Source organism: Anoplolepis gracilipes, chromosome 3 (genome assembly GCF_047496725.1).
Source record: "Anoplolepis gracilipes chromosome 3, ASM4749672v1, whole genome shotgun sequence".
In the NCBI taxonomy this organism is placed as follows: Eukaryota; Metazoa; Arthropoda; class Insecta; order Hymenoptera; family Formicidae; genus Anoplolepis; species Anoplolepis gracilipes.
This window is the reverse complement of record NC_132972.1, coordinates 3,392,954-3,409,567: the sequence shown is the minus strand read 5'-3', so window position 1 is coordinate 3,409,567 and position 16,614 is coordinate 3,392,954. Positions and strand designations below refer to the sequence as shown.

General features: G+C 32.9%; 1 protein-coding gene across 1 annotated transcript in view; it reads left to right on the top strand.

The window, feature by feature from the left end:
• LOC140663780 (homeobox protein Nkx-2.4) overlaps positions 1 to 5,840 on the top strand; it is a 42,673-nt gene extending 36,833 nt beyond the window's left edge. The window contains exon 4 of the mRNA XM_072888241.1: positions 2,340 to 5,840. Within this exon, the coding sequence (XP_072744342.1) occupies positions 2,340 to 2,678 (339 nt within the window). The 3' untranslated portion in view covers positions 2,679 to 5,840. The remainder of the gene's footprint in view (positions 1 to 2,339) is intronic.
• Positions 5,841 to 16,614: the final 10,774 nt, after the last annotated feature.

The window sequence follows — 16,614 nt, the reverse complement described above, 5'->3', positions numbered from 1 at the left end:
AATAATCTTTTCTCTGAAAAATAAAAACTGACAATTATTTCCTTCCTCCTATAATTAATTTCTTATATAATTAATCACAATTATGATCTGTGCTTGTATCAAGTGCATTCGACAACAAAGTAATATTAAACATTTTTACTATAAATATATAAGTGTATATTTATGTAAACTTTGTTTAAAAATCGTTCAATTTTATCCATAAAATAACATTAAAATTAACAGTAAATATATATATTAAATGTTAAATATCGATTTTTTTCCCTGATATTTTTACAAAATATTTAGAAAATAAAATAATAATAAAAAAAAAATTAAATATGATCTGTTGAATATTTAATATATACTATATTGAAAATAAATGTTTTTTTATTAATTAATTTTATTTAATTAACATTGAATTATTTTATCCACAAGAATTTTTAAATTTCTGATTAAAATTAAGACTAAAATTAGTACTAAGTGTATTTATTTGCAGCAAATATTAATTTGCGGTCGAATGACATGGCGTCGTTTAGCATAAAAGACAAACCGACCGGATGATGTAACAATAGTGTAGAATTATAAATCAATAGGCACATACATATATATTTAGCTCGTGGAAAGAAACTTCGGTCATTATTATAACGTAACGTCCAAAGTTCAATATGCCACAAAATGCAAAACAAATAATAAACTCTTGTACAATTGTAGTATTGTTGTCAATATAAATTTTTCATGTTTTCCATATATTTAAATTTATAAATTTCTATGTTCGATATAAATATCTCGTTAATATTATAAAAATATTATCAAAATTACTTTTGATATAACACAAAAGAGTTATAAAGGTTCTTGCAATATTAAATATTTCATCATAACTTTATTCCATTCTATATTAGCTTTTTAAAAAAGATTAAAAGTATCGACACGAAGTGAATACTTGGTTATACTTATTATATGAAAAATAGTAAAAAATATAAAATATGGAATGATAACTGTTAAGTTATCATTGCAAATAAATAAATATCGAATGATAAAAGTAATTTAAACATTATGTGAAAAACTTACTGTTATACCTGTTGCTTCTAACTATACTTTTATGTTATACTTTTATGCGCACTTTAAGTAAGAGATAATATAATATGTCACATGATAAACAATATATGAAAATAAAAAATAATATATATGTATAATAATGCATATTCGTTACATTACATATATGTTATAGGTCAATCATTTATCTGATATTACAATATAAATGAATAAACGTATAGGAATTAAAATTCGATACACTTTGCAAGCATGAATCTCGCAAAATACACTTATTAATAAATGGTCGATTACGGTTTTGTGTTATATTTTAAGCACTCGATTCGTGCTTTTAATCTAAAAATTGTTTTACACAAATTACGTTTAAATCGATGAAAAATTCAAAGCACAATAGAATATATATTTAAAAGCATTCATTAAAGAAATAAATTATGCGCATATTTATATCTATACATAAATATTGGGAGATCAGATAATAATTTATAATTTCCATTCTATTTATGCTTTGATTTCTACTTCAAATGAATAAATTGCGCGAAACAGCTGCGTTGATAAATAACCCTCGTCTCGTGTCCACGCTTACAAGTAATTTTAATCGCGAGAGTTAATTAATCGACGCCGATAATCAGTAATTGTTCATAGGGAGTGATCGCATTTGGCATCTCTACGTAGTACTCGTCGTGATCGCATTTCGAGAGGTAACGCGACGACACATGAAGCGGCTCGCGCTGTTGCCTGTCTACCAGTGGTGGACGTATTTCAAATGCAGATTGTCGAAAATAATAATGGAAATACATACATATAATATTATATTTGAAATCTCTCCCACTCTTATTTTTCATAAGGATAATATAGATATAATATATAAATATGTAGGAAATACTTTATTTGAAGTTTTTTGAAACGCACCAAAAAAATCCTCAAAAATGTTTATTTAAAATAAGATTTATAGATTTTATTCTTTATATGAATAAAAAAAGTTTATAAATATTTTCATTAATAAAGAATTAAATTAATTCACCGCTATTAGATTGAAGAATTAAATATGATCAAGAAAAAATGTTATTCGATTTCGTAATGAAATGAAGTGCAAATAAAATATATTGATATCTTCCTCTTATTTTTCATAAAGATGATACGGATGCAAACTTAAAAAACGCGTAATAATAATTTAAAAAATCCTCCGAAATTTATATTAAAGTACTATAAATTTGCTAGATTTGTATTCTCTTTATCAATCACAAAACGTGTAAATATTTTGGCGAAGGAAGGAGCGATTACTAAGGTGCGACGATCCTTGACTGTTTCAGAGCGCGAGTTCGCCGCGACGGGTCGCGGTGCCGGTGCTAGTGAAGGACGGCAAGCCGTGCGGGAGCGGCGGGGGCGGCGGGAACGAGGGCAGCCGCGGTGGGCCCAGCGCGGCCCTGGCGAGTCCGGCGCCGCACATGGCCGCGGCCTCGAGTCCGCACGGCACCCACCACGCGGCCGCGTCCCATCACTCGGTCGTGACCGGCGTCAGCCACGTGATGAGCTCGAGCCAGAGCCTGCAGCACTGCTCGTACACGCGGGCCGGCGCCCAGCAGGGGATGCAGCAGCAGCAGCAGCCGCAGTGCGGCGCGTACCTGCCGTTGCAGGGCCGCGCCTGGTAGTGCGCGCCATCCGCGGCGGGGGCCGCGACCTACGCCAGTCCCTCCGTCGCAGGCCCATGGGCCCTCGCCGCGGATCCGGCCGCTTGGTATGCCATACCCGACGACAGTCCTTAGGGGAGGGAGCCTGACTGACATGCGACTGATCGTCGAATCACGTGCGCAGCACGGGAGATGATTCTGCATCGCGGAAACGGACGAGGGATATTGGGATGAACCCGAGCCTCGTTTCAACATGCATCGCGGATCGTCTATGAAGTATCAAGTGTTACGGCAACATAATTACAGAGACCCTTTTCTCTCTGCTTTGAAAGACTTGCCCGTAAGCTGCGTTCCACATGATTTTACCAGAAGGATCATCTGTCATTGGGCACGTGTATACCTTTCACGCTTAACCGTGCGACGTTACAGCAGCAATCGACAATCGATGGGTATATGCTCAGTGATTGTAAGGACTATTAAAGTGTGATAATTTGCAATTATCTATGATCACAGTGAAGCGTTCGTGATTGACAATTGGGCCGACCGGATCGGTGATATTACGATGAGAACACTCCAAATCGAGATTATCGTACATCGATTACAGAAATCGAGCCACATGATTTTATTTATATCTGTCATCGCTGCGAGATTGCGAGCGTTCATCACGAAGCTGTAGTTTCAACCGTTTCGTAAATAAAAATACGAGAAGGAAAGCAGACACTATAAACCTTCCGCAGAGAGATCGACGGAAGAAAGTCTCGCAAAGAAGAAGCATGAAAGTCTTGGTGACGTATTTTTCTTGTTGCATAAAGACTATACGTATTTTATGTAATGACACATTTCCCACACAGCACTTTATTTATTTAAAATGGCAGTGTTCCCAGGTTGTTCAATAAATTAATAAATGAACATATAAGATGACAAAAGGTTGTAAGAAATGATACCAACGATATATTCTGATAAGGTCTAGTTAGAATCAGATGGGAGAGATTAACAGTCGTGTTCGGAAAGAAACGCAATGATCGTACAGTCATCGTCTAACTGCAGATCTGTTTTTTTTTTAGCTGAATAACATTATACTTTTTGCATTCATTATAAGATAAATATATGTATATGTTGGGAAAAAAGAAAAGAATTATTGAAATCGCGTAAAAAGTCTAATTAAAGCTAAACTTTTAAATAATCCGACGGAAAGACAAAATCATGCAATATAACAAAATCAAGGATATTTTCAAAATTAAAAAACTCAAAAAAGAAATGTTAATAAGTACATAAGTGCAAAATGTTGTAATATATTTTTTTTTGTTTACGTTTCTCTCGAATAATTCTTTTTTTTTACGTGGCAAGGATTTATTCGAATATAACCTTGGCTTAAGACACATATATCTCAATATTCAATATTGTACATTTTAATTAAAGAAATTGGATTTCTCAAAGCACACTGTATGCATTCGCCAATGCAATTACATGAGTTTACGATGAATTGCTGCTTTATAATATCAACTTTCAGTATTTGAAGAACGTAATGAAGAAACTTCTGTGTATATTTATATATAAATATTTATATATGTAACTGATTTTTTTGCAGCGATCCTTTCGTTTAAATACACGCCTTTTTTTCGGAAGAGCGTTTTATCTGTGAAAAAAAAAATACAAAAAAAAAATGTAATTTCCGCAGATCGCGTTCGTATGTTGAAATTCGTTTGCAGGATCTCGCCGCGGAATAAACGACATTGTAAAGCGTGGCGGAAACCAAACACGCTGCAACGGAGAGAAACGGATTGTTCGCCTGGCACGAATTATCAGAGTTGCCCGGTGTCCACTCGATGGATTGGAAACCCGTCGATTCGAATTACGAAATAGTACACCGCGGTGATTGTGACTGCGATTTCGAGCCGAACGCGACGCGACATTCGACGCGACATTCGCGAGCCGACATTGTGTCGCTCGTGGAAAGTCGTTTTCCGAACAATGCGTTACGCAATCGCGATTCGTCAAACAATTCGGACGAGATATTTCATTGCATTGTCCGCAAATGCAAATATATACTCTGTTACATCGACGCATATATTATTTCGTCCGTGCGACGTGACAATTTTATATACGACACACCGCCGATCAAAAAAATACTGATTTTGATTAATGAAAATTTGCGCGAAATTTTCAATGATTTAGACATTCATTCATCCAACCCAAAAATTGGAAAATTATCTTTTTAAAAAGAGAAAATGCAATTATCTCTAAAAATGTCATAAATCTCGTCAGAGAAATGTCAAGCAAGAAAAAACGAATATAAAATGGTTTTTGTTTTTATAAATTTTATCGATTTCTATAAAGACGAGAATGTACATATTATTGATCTATTTATTTTATTTTGATTTATATTTTTATGTATTCAAGGATAAAACAAACCTTTACTCAAGTAGTTGTTGGGATTTATGTATGGCGCTGTCACATAGATAATGACATATTATGTTCTATTGAAACTCTGTTACATTCTCGTGTAATGCATATTATAAATTAAACGCAATAAAATAATACACATAAAATAATAAATAATAATATCAATGAATTTGTTCAGAATTACAAAAAGATGTGCGGTTTATCGAGACGATTTTATAGATCTGTAACGCGATTTTATTTATGAGCAATAGTGATTGAAAGAGAAGAGGAGAGGGAGAGGAAAGTTCGAAAGTTTCCTTTCTTGTAGGAAGAAAGCGAGACACAGTCGGTGGAAGAAAAATTCGAGAGAAACGAATCGAAGCGTTTCCGAAATTCGATGAACGTTTTCCGCTATGCAAGAGAAGAGAACCTTAGGACAAATGTAAAGTTTACAATTTCGCATACTCGATTGTAAATGACACATTGTAAATACACGTTTGTCATAAGTGATGCGCGCGCACAATGAGAAATGTGTGGTGCGTGCGTTGTGTGTGTCGAATCAACGAATTTCTAAATCGAGCGACGATGTTCAACAATTCTACATAAACGATTTAGCGAGGACGAGCATTATCGAGCATTACATTATAACGGTTAACGCAGAATAAAGAAAAAAAAAAAGTATAGGATCGACGAATAGTGAGTAGCGTGTCATGATGAGAAAATCACAGCTAGAGATTATTATAAAATTTTGTAAATAATAAGAGAGATATTAATAAAACACGATACTTATTCAAACGCCAACTGAATCTCGTTTTATATTTTTTCTCGCTTTTTCGTTCCTCCGTTTCTGTTCACCCGAGAATGGTAATCAAGAATATCGGTTTCTCTCTTTCGATGTGTGTCAAATATATTTCATTAGATTAATATAATTATATAATATTTTATAAAATGCATTTACTTAAACTATAAATTTCAATATTAAATTTTATTAACAATTTAAATTAATATTATTTGAATATAATATTCAAATCAAAATTATTCTCATTTATCTATCTTGGATAATTTAAAACATTTATTAGATTATTCTATAAAGAAAAATTTTTTTTAATTCTGATGAAAAGTAGAGAGAACGATTAAACAAAAATTACTTTTTATCTCCTTAATTTATCTTAAAAATAAATCAAATAAGTCATACAATAATATGAAATTCAGCATCACAAGTCCGTTATCAGACGGAACGAATGAATGAATCATTTTTAGGAACGTATGCGTCTCGCGAAGTACTAGATTACATTGATTCTTACATAAAAATTTAAACTCATTCGATCTTCTCACAAGCGCTCTGGACAAGGAGTGCCATTCATCAATCAAAATACGAGCCCTCGTCGCGCTAAGAATGTTTCATTACATCTCTCGCGATTTTCGATCACTTCGCCTTGACGACGCGCCGGATGAGACGCCATGGTAACACCCCTGCGCGAGGGGTGAAACCTCCCCGACGAGAAAGGGGGCACAATTCCCGCGACGTGTACCTACAATTATTAAGGTAAGCCGATCTCTTGGATGGATAGAAGGTTAATGCCAGGGCACAGGTATATACGAGTGCCAGAGCTGCCGGTGACGGAGCAGAGTCAGCCGGTCGTTATTGGATATTTTCTAAGGGGAAGAGAGGCACGGCTTAACTATCCCTGGGAGCTGGCGATTTATTAAATGCACCGTGACTAATTACTCCGACGTGGAGAGAGAGAGAGAGAGAGAGAGAGAGAGAGAGAGAGAGAGAGAGAGAGAGCGGGGCGATGTCAAACGCTCGTCGGAGAACGTAGTTTAAGTTTAGAACGCAAATTACTAGGTCAGAGGATGAAGGGAACCCGACAATTATTGTTTGTGATAATTATTATTAATTCCTACGGACGTAGAGTTGAGCATATTCATGAATAATGAGAGAGAGAAAATTATAAAATAAGATATAAAGTTTTATAATCATAAATAGAGAATATTTTTTTTTTTTTGAAACAATTAAAACTATTTCTACATATTTCAAATGAAAACGTATTTAAATATTACAAAAAGGTTATATTCGAGAAAAAATTATTTTATAGATTTGAATAATCACTGTAAAACTTGAGAGCGCTGAATTTATTTGGAATATTTATTAAAATTTATTATATATATTAAATAATATGTATGTAAAGAGAAAAAATAACACATTGATTCGCAATTAATCTGAAGTAAAAAGGTAAGTCTCGGACAAACTGTACGATAATATTGAAAATTTTTCTGTTTATATATGTATAATAGATTATTCCAACAATTTAAATGTCAAGAAAAAGTCAAATAAAACTATCACGGAGAAAATAATGTACTACTTTTGCTACATAGCAAAAGAAGTATATTGAGATCGTGTTTTTCTGCTCTACACATTTAGAGTATAGAAAAACACGATATCAATATATTTCTCTCTCTAGAGTAGAAAAACACAATATCAATATACTTCTCTCATTTTGATATATATTAAATCTTCTTTGATACGTATACATATTGTTCAAATTATTTACATGATTTTTTATATTTATTTTTATATTATTTACATGGTATTAATAAGTGACTTATTCATATGGATCTTTTATCTCGCCCTATTTTTACATATATCATTAAAAAAAATTATCAAAAATTTGATTGTGAATTATAATTAAACAATAGGAATAACATATTGTTAGTATAAATATTACAATTTATTATAAAAATTATATAATGTATTATAGATTTTAGTAATATCTAATGGTAATATGTTCAAGAAATTATTTAAAAAATCAACCACTTTTTATGGAAATGGATTATTTTTAATAATGTATATGCATTTTTTGTTTAATCGACAAATTTACAATTTTTATATAATAACAAATATAATCTAGTTATATATTTTACAGTTTTAATAATAAAATGTTGAGAAAGAATACGTATTTTTCACGTAACTTTTACTGTAAAAATTTTCTCTTTGTATATTTCATTGTGAACAGGAGTAACCTGTTTCTCGTTGGCTCCTTTTCACGATACGTCGTTTTGCTAGATCTATGGCCGTTTGACCTCAACCAAAATTTCAATCTATCAAAAAAGATTCAAACTATTTCAAATAGATCGAATTTTCCGAAAAAATATTCCACACGATTCTATACTTTCGATCAGAAGATTCACGAGGAAAGAAAGGAAGCGGGGAAACAATGCGCTCTTTTTTTCGGGTGTTGCTACGCATATATATATATATATATATATATACATATATATATATATATATGTACATATGTGTGTGTATGTGTGTGCACGCGTCTACGTGTCGCGTGACATACGACGAGAGGTCCTGACAATGACAGGCCTCCCGCTTCCCGGTGGTCACTCTTATACAGTGGTATCCCATATCGCGCCCCACGGTACCTCTCTCTTTCTCTTTCTCTCTCTCTCCCTCTCTCTCTCTCTCTCCCTCTTTCTCTCATTCTGCCCGCCATTATCATATTTATTAACTGCCGCTTGGTACTTATATCTACACCTATTCGCTGCCATTCCTATATAATATAATCCGTGCTGGTGACAGCAGCACGTGACACTGCGACTACGATCGCCTTCCTCCCCCGTTCTCACCCCTCCCGCGTGCTGCACCAGCTGATCCCCCGGATCCCTCGGTTCGCACCCTTAAATTTTGCGGCACTGCAGATTTGTTGTCGTTTGATGCGATTATATACTGGGGATACTAAAGTTTTTTTATTCAAACCGAGCAATCTCCGTGGCAAAAGTGAAGGAAAGTGTGTGCTCGCGTGTAACTTGAAGTGATCACCCAATAGATAAGAGAACTTGACAATAGGTATAAACAAGAGAGTTTTCCAAGTTTCGAGAGAACAAGACTTTATCGAATTTTATAAAAAGCAAGTCTTTAGATAGGCTCTCAGCTTTTTGATCTAATTGTTATATGCGGAGAAAATTTTACAATATACATTTCCTTTTAAAAGATTTTACGTAGAATATAAAACAATATTAGAACATTTATTACTCTGAAAATGTATTACTATAATAAATTTAATTTATCGTTTATTATTATAATTTATAATTATTATATATAATTATAAATTATTGTAATAAATGGTAAATTAAGTAAATTTATAATAATAAATTTTTATAGTAATAAATGCCCTAATATTGTTTTATGTTCTACAGCTTTACATAAAGTGTTGTAAAAGGAAATGTATAATGTAAAAAAAAATATATATATATATATAAAATCCATATATTATATTATATATCTATATTTACTATTAAATTTAACGACTATTGACCTGTTTTGTGCATCAAAATATTTGCAAAATTAATGTTCTTCTGGGAGATGTTATTGAGTAAAAATATTGTGATTTGGCCTCTAATTTTAGTACGGTTACAATTAAAAAAATTATATTGTAACTTTTACTGGAATATTTTTTTCTCCGCATCCAATATCTCTACATAAACAAGAGATCTCTCTGAAAGGAATACCATTAATGTGCGGTATGTTTCATTGTTGGATTAGCTCGTGATCCATTGCGCGAACCATCAATTGCGATGCTGCAAAGCAGCTTTGTCCGCTTCGTTAACTATTTCCGATGATAAATTCCGCGCCATCCTCCCGCGCGAACCACAAGTAGCATGTGCTCTCGCGCTATGATCTCCATGGTGATTTTAAATCAATCGCGCCTGAACACACGGGCTTGTCTGCCGCAGCGAGCTCCATTTCCCTGCGAGATAACGTACGAGTGTGCGATACGACAACAAAATAGCAGGCAATGAAACTAACTGTAAAATACTATATGAAGTAAAATACTATAAGTGCAAGAATTTTGAATATATATTGTAAAAAAAATATTACAGAATAACACATAAATATACACACACACACACACACACACACACACATATATATGCAATAAATGTTAATTGTACATTTCTATTATTTATTATGTAGTTTTGCACTTATTATCATGTAATTTTACGTACTTTGTTTGTACATTAATGTACATTAATGTCTTTGTAAGAACTGTTAATATCGTGGTAATATAGAATATATATCCGAAATTGCGAAGATATAATGTACAAATTTTCAAAAACTTTGATCTGTTAAAATCGAAAGAAAGACAAATAAAGAGACATAGAACTATATATTTTAATTAGCAACGTATTTTATTTCCTTATAGAAGAATTCATTTTATTGCAATTTTCTTAATATGTCGAAAAAGTTTATCTAACAATAAGTTGCTCTAATCGAATTGCGGAGGTATTATATAATAAATAAAAAGAATTTCTCCAAAAAAAGAAGCTAATTTAAAGAGACCATTATAAAGATAGAACAATTTTTCAATAATCTTTATGTTTAATATTTTCTATAAAATTGAATAACCGAATATTAATTTTATATCTACATATATTCTTTTACTCTATACAGCAAATATAATATTTTTATGAAACGTAATATTTAAGATAGTCGGAAAAATTGGTTAAAAACAGGAAAATTGTGAAACACACACTATATTATACATTTTGATTCAAAACGAAGAGAAAGCTAGATAATTTATCAGCATTTCAGAACACGCACGAACACGTGTGTTTATATTTCTTCGTCGTCATAGCCACAGCATCTCTCTCGCGGACTCTATAAGCATATTGCATGGCACAGTTTTTCAATCGCGCTGACACACGCAGACAGAATACTTGTCCGCGCGATTCCTTCAGTCAATTGTAAATTCATGAAGAGGAGAAGGAAGACCGCGCCCTACGTTCATGAATACCGAAGAGACAAAATCATGGGGTTGTCTCTCGGTCTAAGATGCCGCGTAGGAGCAGTAGTAGCAGCAGCAGCAGCAGCAGCAGCAGCGACTTGTACGTCCTCGCCGAGGATGCTAATGCCCGTCGGGCGCCGTCGTCCCTTTCCCTCGTCCCTTCTACGCAAAGGGTTGCCTCTTTGTTTGCGTACGAAAGCGGGCGTGAGCCTCCGCTCCGCTCCTACTCGTGATTCATGGGACCCTAGATTATATCGCGGAACCTATCCACCTACCCTCTGCCGTGCACGCACGCGCGCGGAACTCAATTAGATCCCTGTCAAACTGTTATTATATGATCGGAGAGGGAAGAGACGGCGAATAAAGTGCCGATTAATTACCGCAAAAGTATCTTTCCTTTCCGTGTAGTTTCGACGACAGTCTTTCGTATCTTTCATATTATTTGTATCGCGATCAAAAACTTGTATCTTGTGTCTCCCCCTCCCTCCTTCCCCTCTCTCTCTTTTTTTCTGTTCTGACAAGGATTTATAAAATATATACATATACAGAGCATTTCATATAAAGAATTACGAGATTTTTTTTTTTTTGAAACTTGACATCGTACAAAAACACGTTTCAGAAAAAAAAGTATGAATTTGCGAAGAGCGGCTACGTATTTTTTTTCCGAAAAATAACTATGCGTTTTCTTTATATCAACTACGATTTTACGACATATATCATAGCTTATATAAAAATTTTGTCAAATTAAAATATAAAATATATCTTGTAAATACATCTTGTTTAATTTTTGGTCATTGTACCTTGTAACTTTTTACACCGAATATTGCGAGGAATCGATTTGTATAAAAAAATTAGAGTAGTTTCATTTAAAAAAACAAAGCTAACTTTCACATTATCTTTTTTTTCTTAAAACCTTATAAATTTTGTCTAAAACATTTTTTAATACAATGTCAAATTTCGGAGAAGACACCTTGTAACACTTTATGCGAAACACTCTGTATATGTACACATATGTATATATTTATTTAGTATATAGAAAGAGAGAGAAATTCGAAAATATTTAATATTATATTTAATGTTAATTCGAATATATTTAAAACTACTGTACACTTATTATACTTTTTGTAATCTCTTTTATAAAAGAGATACAAGATATTAAATTCTTTATCGTACCAAGGTGCCATGTAATGAAATTTTTCCACAGCATTTTATCGTGATTGATATTAAAATATCAACAACCTCGTTTTGTGTGTGATTTCTGACATAGCTTTGCTCAATATTATAGTGGCTTTCAAATAACTCGTTTTAAGTCTTTCAGATGAATCGTAAAAACAGAATACAAAGACTGATGTCGTCGACAAGTCAATGATGACGTCCTTTTGGGTTTCAGTTGGATCATTTGCATCAAAATATTACTTCGTAAGTTAGACAAAAGCAAAAAAAAAAAAAAAAATAAGTCATTTGAAACGCGCGAATCTGCGTCTGGTAAAAATTCGTCACGTTCGCGAGGCAGAGAATCGAAGGCAATTTCAATCTTGTCTCGGGCGGTAATGCTATACCACGATACGCCAGATACCTGGCGTAAGAGCGAATATCGCGAATTCCCTCGTCCTCTATAGCAAAGGCATCCTACCATAGCATATACCTACCTACGGCACAAGGGAGTCGAGTAGCAATATCTGGACCCGTTATTCAGTTCGGTTATCCCGATTGGAATGCTTTGTGTCGCCGACCGACTGCACATCTATCTGTACAAACGACGTCTGTGAAATACATATATTATAAATTTTGCATTATTTATTCGAACGTAAATTGCAGAAAGTTCCGTTTCTGGTGGACTATGATATAAAAATCGGATTGATTAAGGAAAATGTCTCGCTCTCTCGCTCGTGACGGAAATTCAGTTTTTGTATACGAATTCAGTCAAGTCTTTAAAATCTACAAATGTACGGAAATAACTTGCACACAATTTTTTGATTCTATCTCATTTTTTATAAATGCCGGTTCATAAATGATTAAACGATACGTTGAGTTTGCTTTTTTGAAATTAACGCGATGAAACTAAAAATATATTTTTGATTAAAATGGATCTGAATTGCTTTGGAATCGATTAAATTCAATTTTCATGAACTCATATTCAATTGGAAATGTGTTGAAAACGTGTTTGGATACGAATTAGAAGCCGAAATCAAAATATGACGTTATTAATAGCTCTTGATTCAAATCTATTTCGTTCACACAAAAAGTAAAAACGAAAATTCTTTTTCACATATTTTTTAATTTTAGAAACTCAAAATTTTACTTCTAATCTCAAAAATTAAAGATGTAATATTTTACAGAAATGCAGTAGTTTTTAAAATTTTAATTTCAGTATTTTAATTTTCAGTATACTCATTTTTTATCACAGTACACCGTGAATCGCCTTTAAATCTATTAAAAATAATTATATATTCGATATCATTTTCACATATAAGTACTATATTATTATAAAAAAATCATTTATATAGACTATTTTAAAATGCTGCGATTTTATGATTTATCTATAAACTTATTGTTAAATCAAATAATTTATGCTACAATAAACTATATCATTATCATTAGCAAAACTATATTAAAAGTCAGACTACAGTATTGATACACACATACTTCATGGATTTTTTATCTCGATTTTGAACTGTTCTAAGAATTTAACTAAGTAAAATATTCATCTTTAGCACATCTAATATATTATAACAGATTAGAAATGAAGACAATCACTCTAACATTGAATTATAATCTTTTAATAAAAAAAAAAAAAAAGAAACTTTTTATCAAGTGCCTATACATAGCACAAATGTTCACAGCTTAATCAATACACATATACATACACAATCAATATTATAATTATGTCATACTTTTATTTATATTTCAGTATATAATTCAATTGATAATAATAATAATAATATAGTTGTTAAACATAACATACTACATTTCTGTGTTATAACAAATATATTACCACATTCAATACATTAATATTTAATATAATCATTATATATTGAATTTCAGGCTACATTTAATTCAAAAATAGAATACGTTTATGAATCTGCAAAACAGAAATCGTTAAAGGAAAAACATTTACATCCTTTTATCCTTAATTTTCAATCATAACTAATATTTTATGTATTCCTTTCTATATATTGTATTTTTATTGTGTATGTATATATTATATATATATATATATATATATATATATATATATAAATTTTCACGAATGAAATATTCAAACATCTTATATATTTAAAAATATTCTTAAACCTAGAAAGTCGTTCAAAACGCGCGAATCTGCGTCCGGTAAAAATTTTTTGATGCGATAATAAATCGATGTAAAATCATTCTTAAATTAATACATTCTGTATTAGAGATATTTCCATATTGTAACATACTCCAAATCACACATCGTAAAATACTATGACGTTATACATATATATTAGTGCAAAATTTTATATGCAGACTCGGTATCGTTTTGGATATCGCTTTAACACAGCATGCGGGATATTATCGTAAGGAAAAAAATCCGCTACTGACAGGACCGACAAAACTGCGTCGATTACGCATCTTCCTTCGACGATACCGACGAACTGCCTGATCGTACCCTCGCGAGAAAAAATGAGAATGACAATTCGTATAAGATTCGTCTCTTTCTCTCTCTCTTTCTCTCTCTCTCTCTCTCTCTCTCTCGTCAATGTCCGCACTCTCGCACGGATCGAATGTACGCGCCAGTATCCAGCATACATATACATTTCCTCGGATCCGAGGAAGGGAACAGCGTTGGTGGGAAGATCCCCGCCTATACGGCGGACCCTACCTCCGTCGGTGCCCGCCTCGCCCCCTCCCTTACTTTATCCGGGTTACGCCCCGACGAACCTGGGGCGCGTGGGCGGCGGTGCTATTCGGTGAGATAAATCGTTGGAACACCAGAGAGAGAATTCCACCTACTGACCGAGACTCTTCTCGGTTGCCCGAGACGAGAGTGATCCGCTCCGAGTGATTCGATACGTTACCTAAAATAGCAACGAAAACGCTCTATCTACGCTAATTAAAGTCCTAGAAGCTGCACGCGGGATTTGCTCCGGCATTTGGCTGGTTCGTGTCTCTTGTCGAAAAGTTCGCCAGTTATTTCGCGATGAAGGAACACAATAAGACTTGTGTCTTTTATATCAATTTTTATTCATATATAAAAATTTCAAGGAAACGCGAAAAAAAGGCTGCCCGTTTTTCAAGATTGAAAATTTACAAGCATTGTGATAGATGAAGGAGGAAACTTTGATATGATTCATTGTATAAACTCGAGTTATGTTCAATTATATTCTGATGAATTTTTTGTTAGGAAATTTCAATGTACTTTGAACTTTGTTAAAAACACTAAATTCTTATTTGAAGAGGTTTTAGTTAAACTATCATTTATAAGCCGGATCTTCTGTACGAGCAACAATAAGAGATGGACTCTTGGGAAAATCCCAAGCAGGACTTTGGTCAACGATTCTAGTCCTGCTTGTACGCAAGATCTCTCAAAATGACATAATAGAATGGACTATCATTCCTTATCTGAAATTACCTAATACGAAAAAACTAACAATAAGACCTAACGATGTTAAAATAAGACACAAATAATTCATAATTTTTAATAATTTTAGTAATTTCTAATTTATCACAAAACGCTTTTTGTGTCTTACAAAAATTCGTAAAAGAAGCAAAGAGGAAGCAAATTGTAGCATATTGGACATAATATACTGACTTTTATCTTTGTTAAAAATCTACAAATAAATTTATCTTTGTTTTGCCATCAAGATAGAACAACGGCAAAATGAGTTAGATATAAATAAAAATTTTGCATCGATAAATTAAATTCATTTTCATGGTCAATTCTTATTTCTGCGAACAAATTTATTCCTTTAATTCCCTCCATATAATACAAAGATTTCAAATAATAGATCGTACAAAGATGTATCGATAATAGATATTGAATAATTGATTGTAACAGTAGGTCAGTTTTATCGAATAAACATGATAATGACGACGATTCTGTTACGACAAGTTTCTTGTTTTTCCAGTGCAAAAAAGTTTTATCCGAGTGTAAAAACATGTAAAATCATTAAAGAGTTCACGTTGACAGTTAGAAATTTAATCAAAATTGTCGAGTAATATAAAAAAAACACACACACTTATATATGCAAATGAAAATCAAATTGTTGATTTAGTAAGGTCTTCCATTCATATATATTATTTGCTAATTATAATGAGTTATAATTAGTTATTTAGAATATATCGGAATTATCGAGATTTTATTCTAGCATGCAGTAATCATGTGACTTTGACGTTATCAAGATATTTCTGTCAGCATTTTTATCACTCGCGTTTGACGAGTAATTTTACTTTTGTAATTTTATCTTCTATTATTGTTACCAAAATTGTATTTTTGTCGCTAAATAAATAAATAAATAAATAAATAAATAAATAATAAATCTCGGAAGAGAGATCTAAATTTATACATGTCGATTCTCGCGCAAGATCAAGGACTCTCTTTAGACCTCTCCTCCCCCCCCCCCTCCCTCTTCTTTCTCTCTCGTCGATTCAGCCGAGGTATGTACGTACGTATGTATGTATGTACATACATGCCAGCAGGCAGCAGTCGGAAAAACAGTTGCGAGAGAGCACAAAGCCCGTCGCCTGTCTAACAAGCGATTAAGCCCGTCGACGACCAACGACGACGATGACGACGACGGTTGGCTCGAAAAATGTCATAA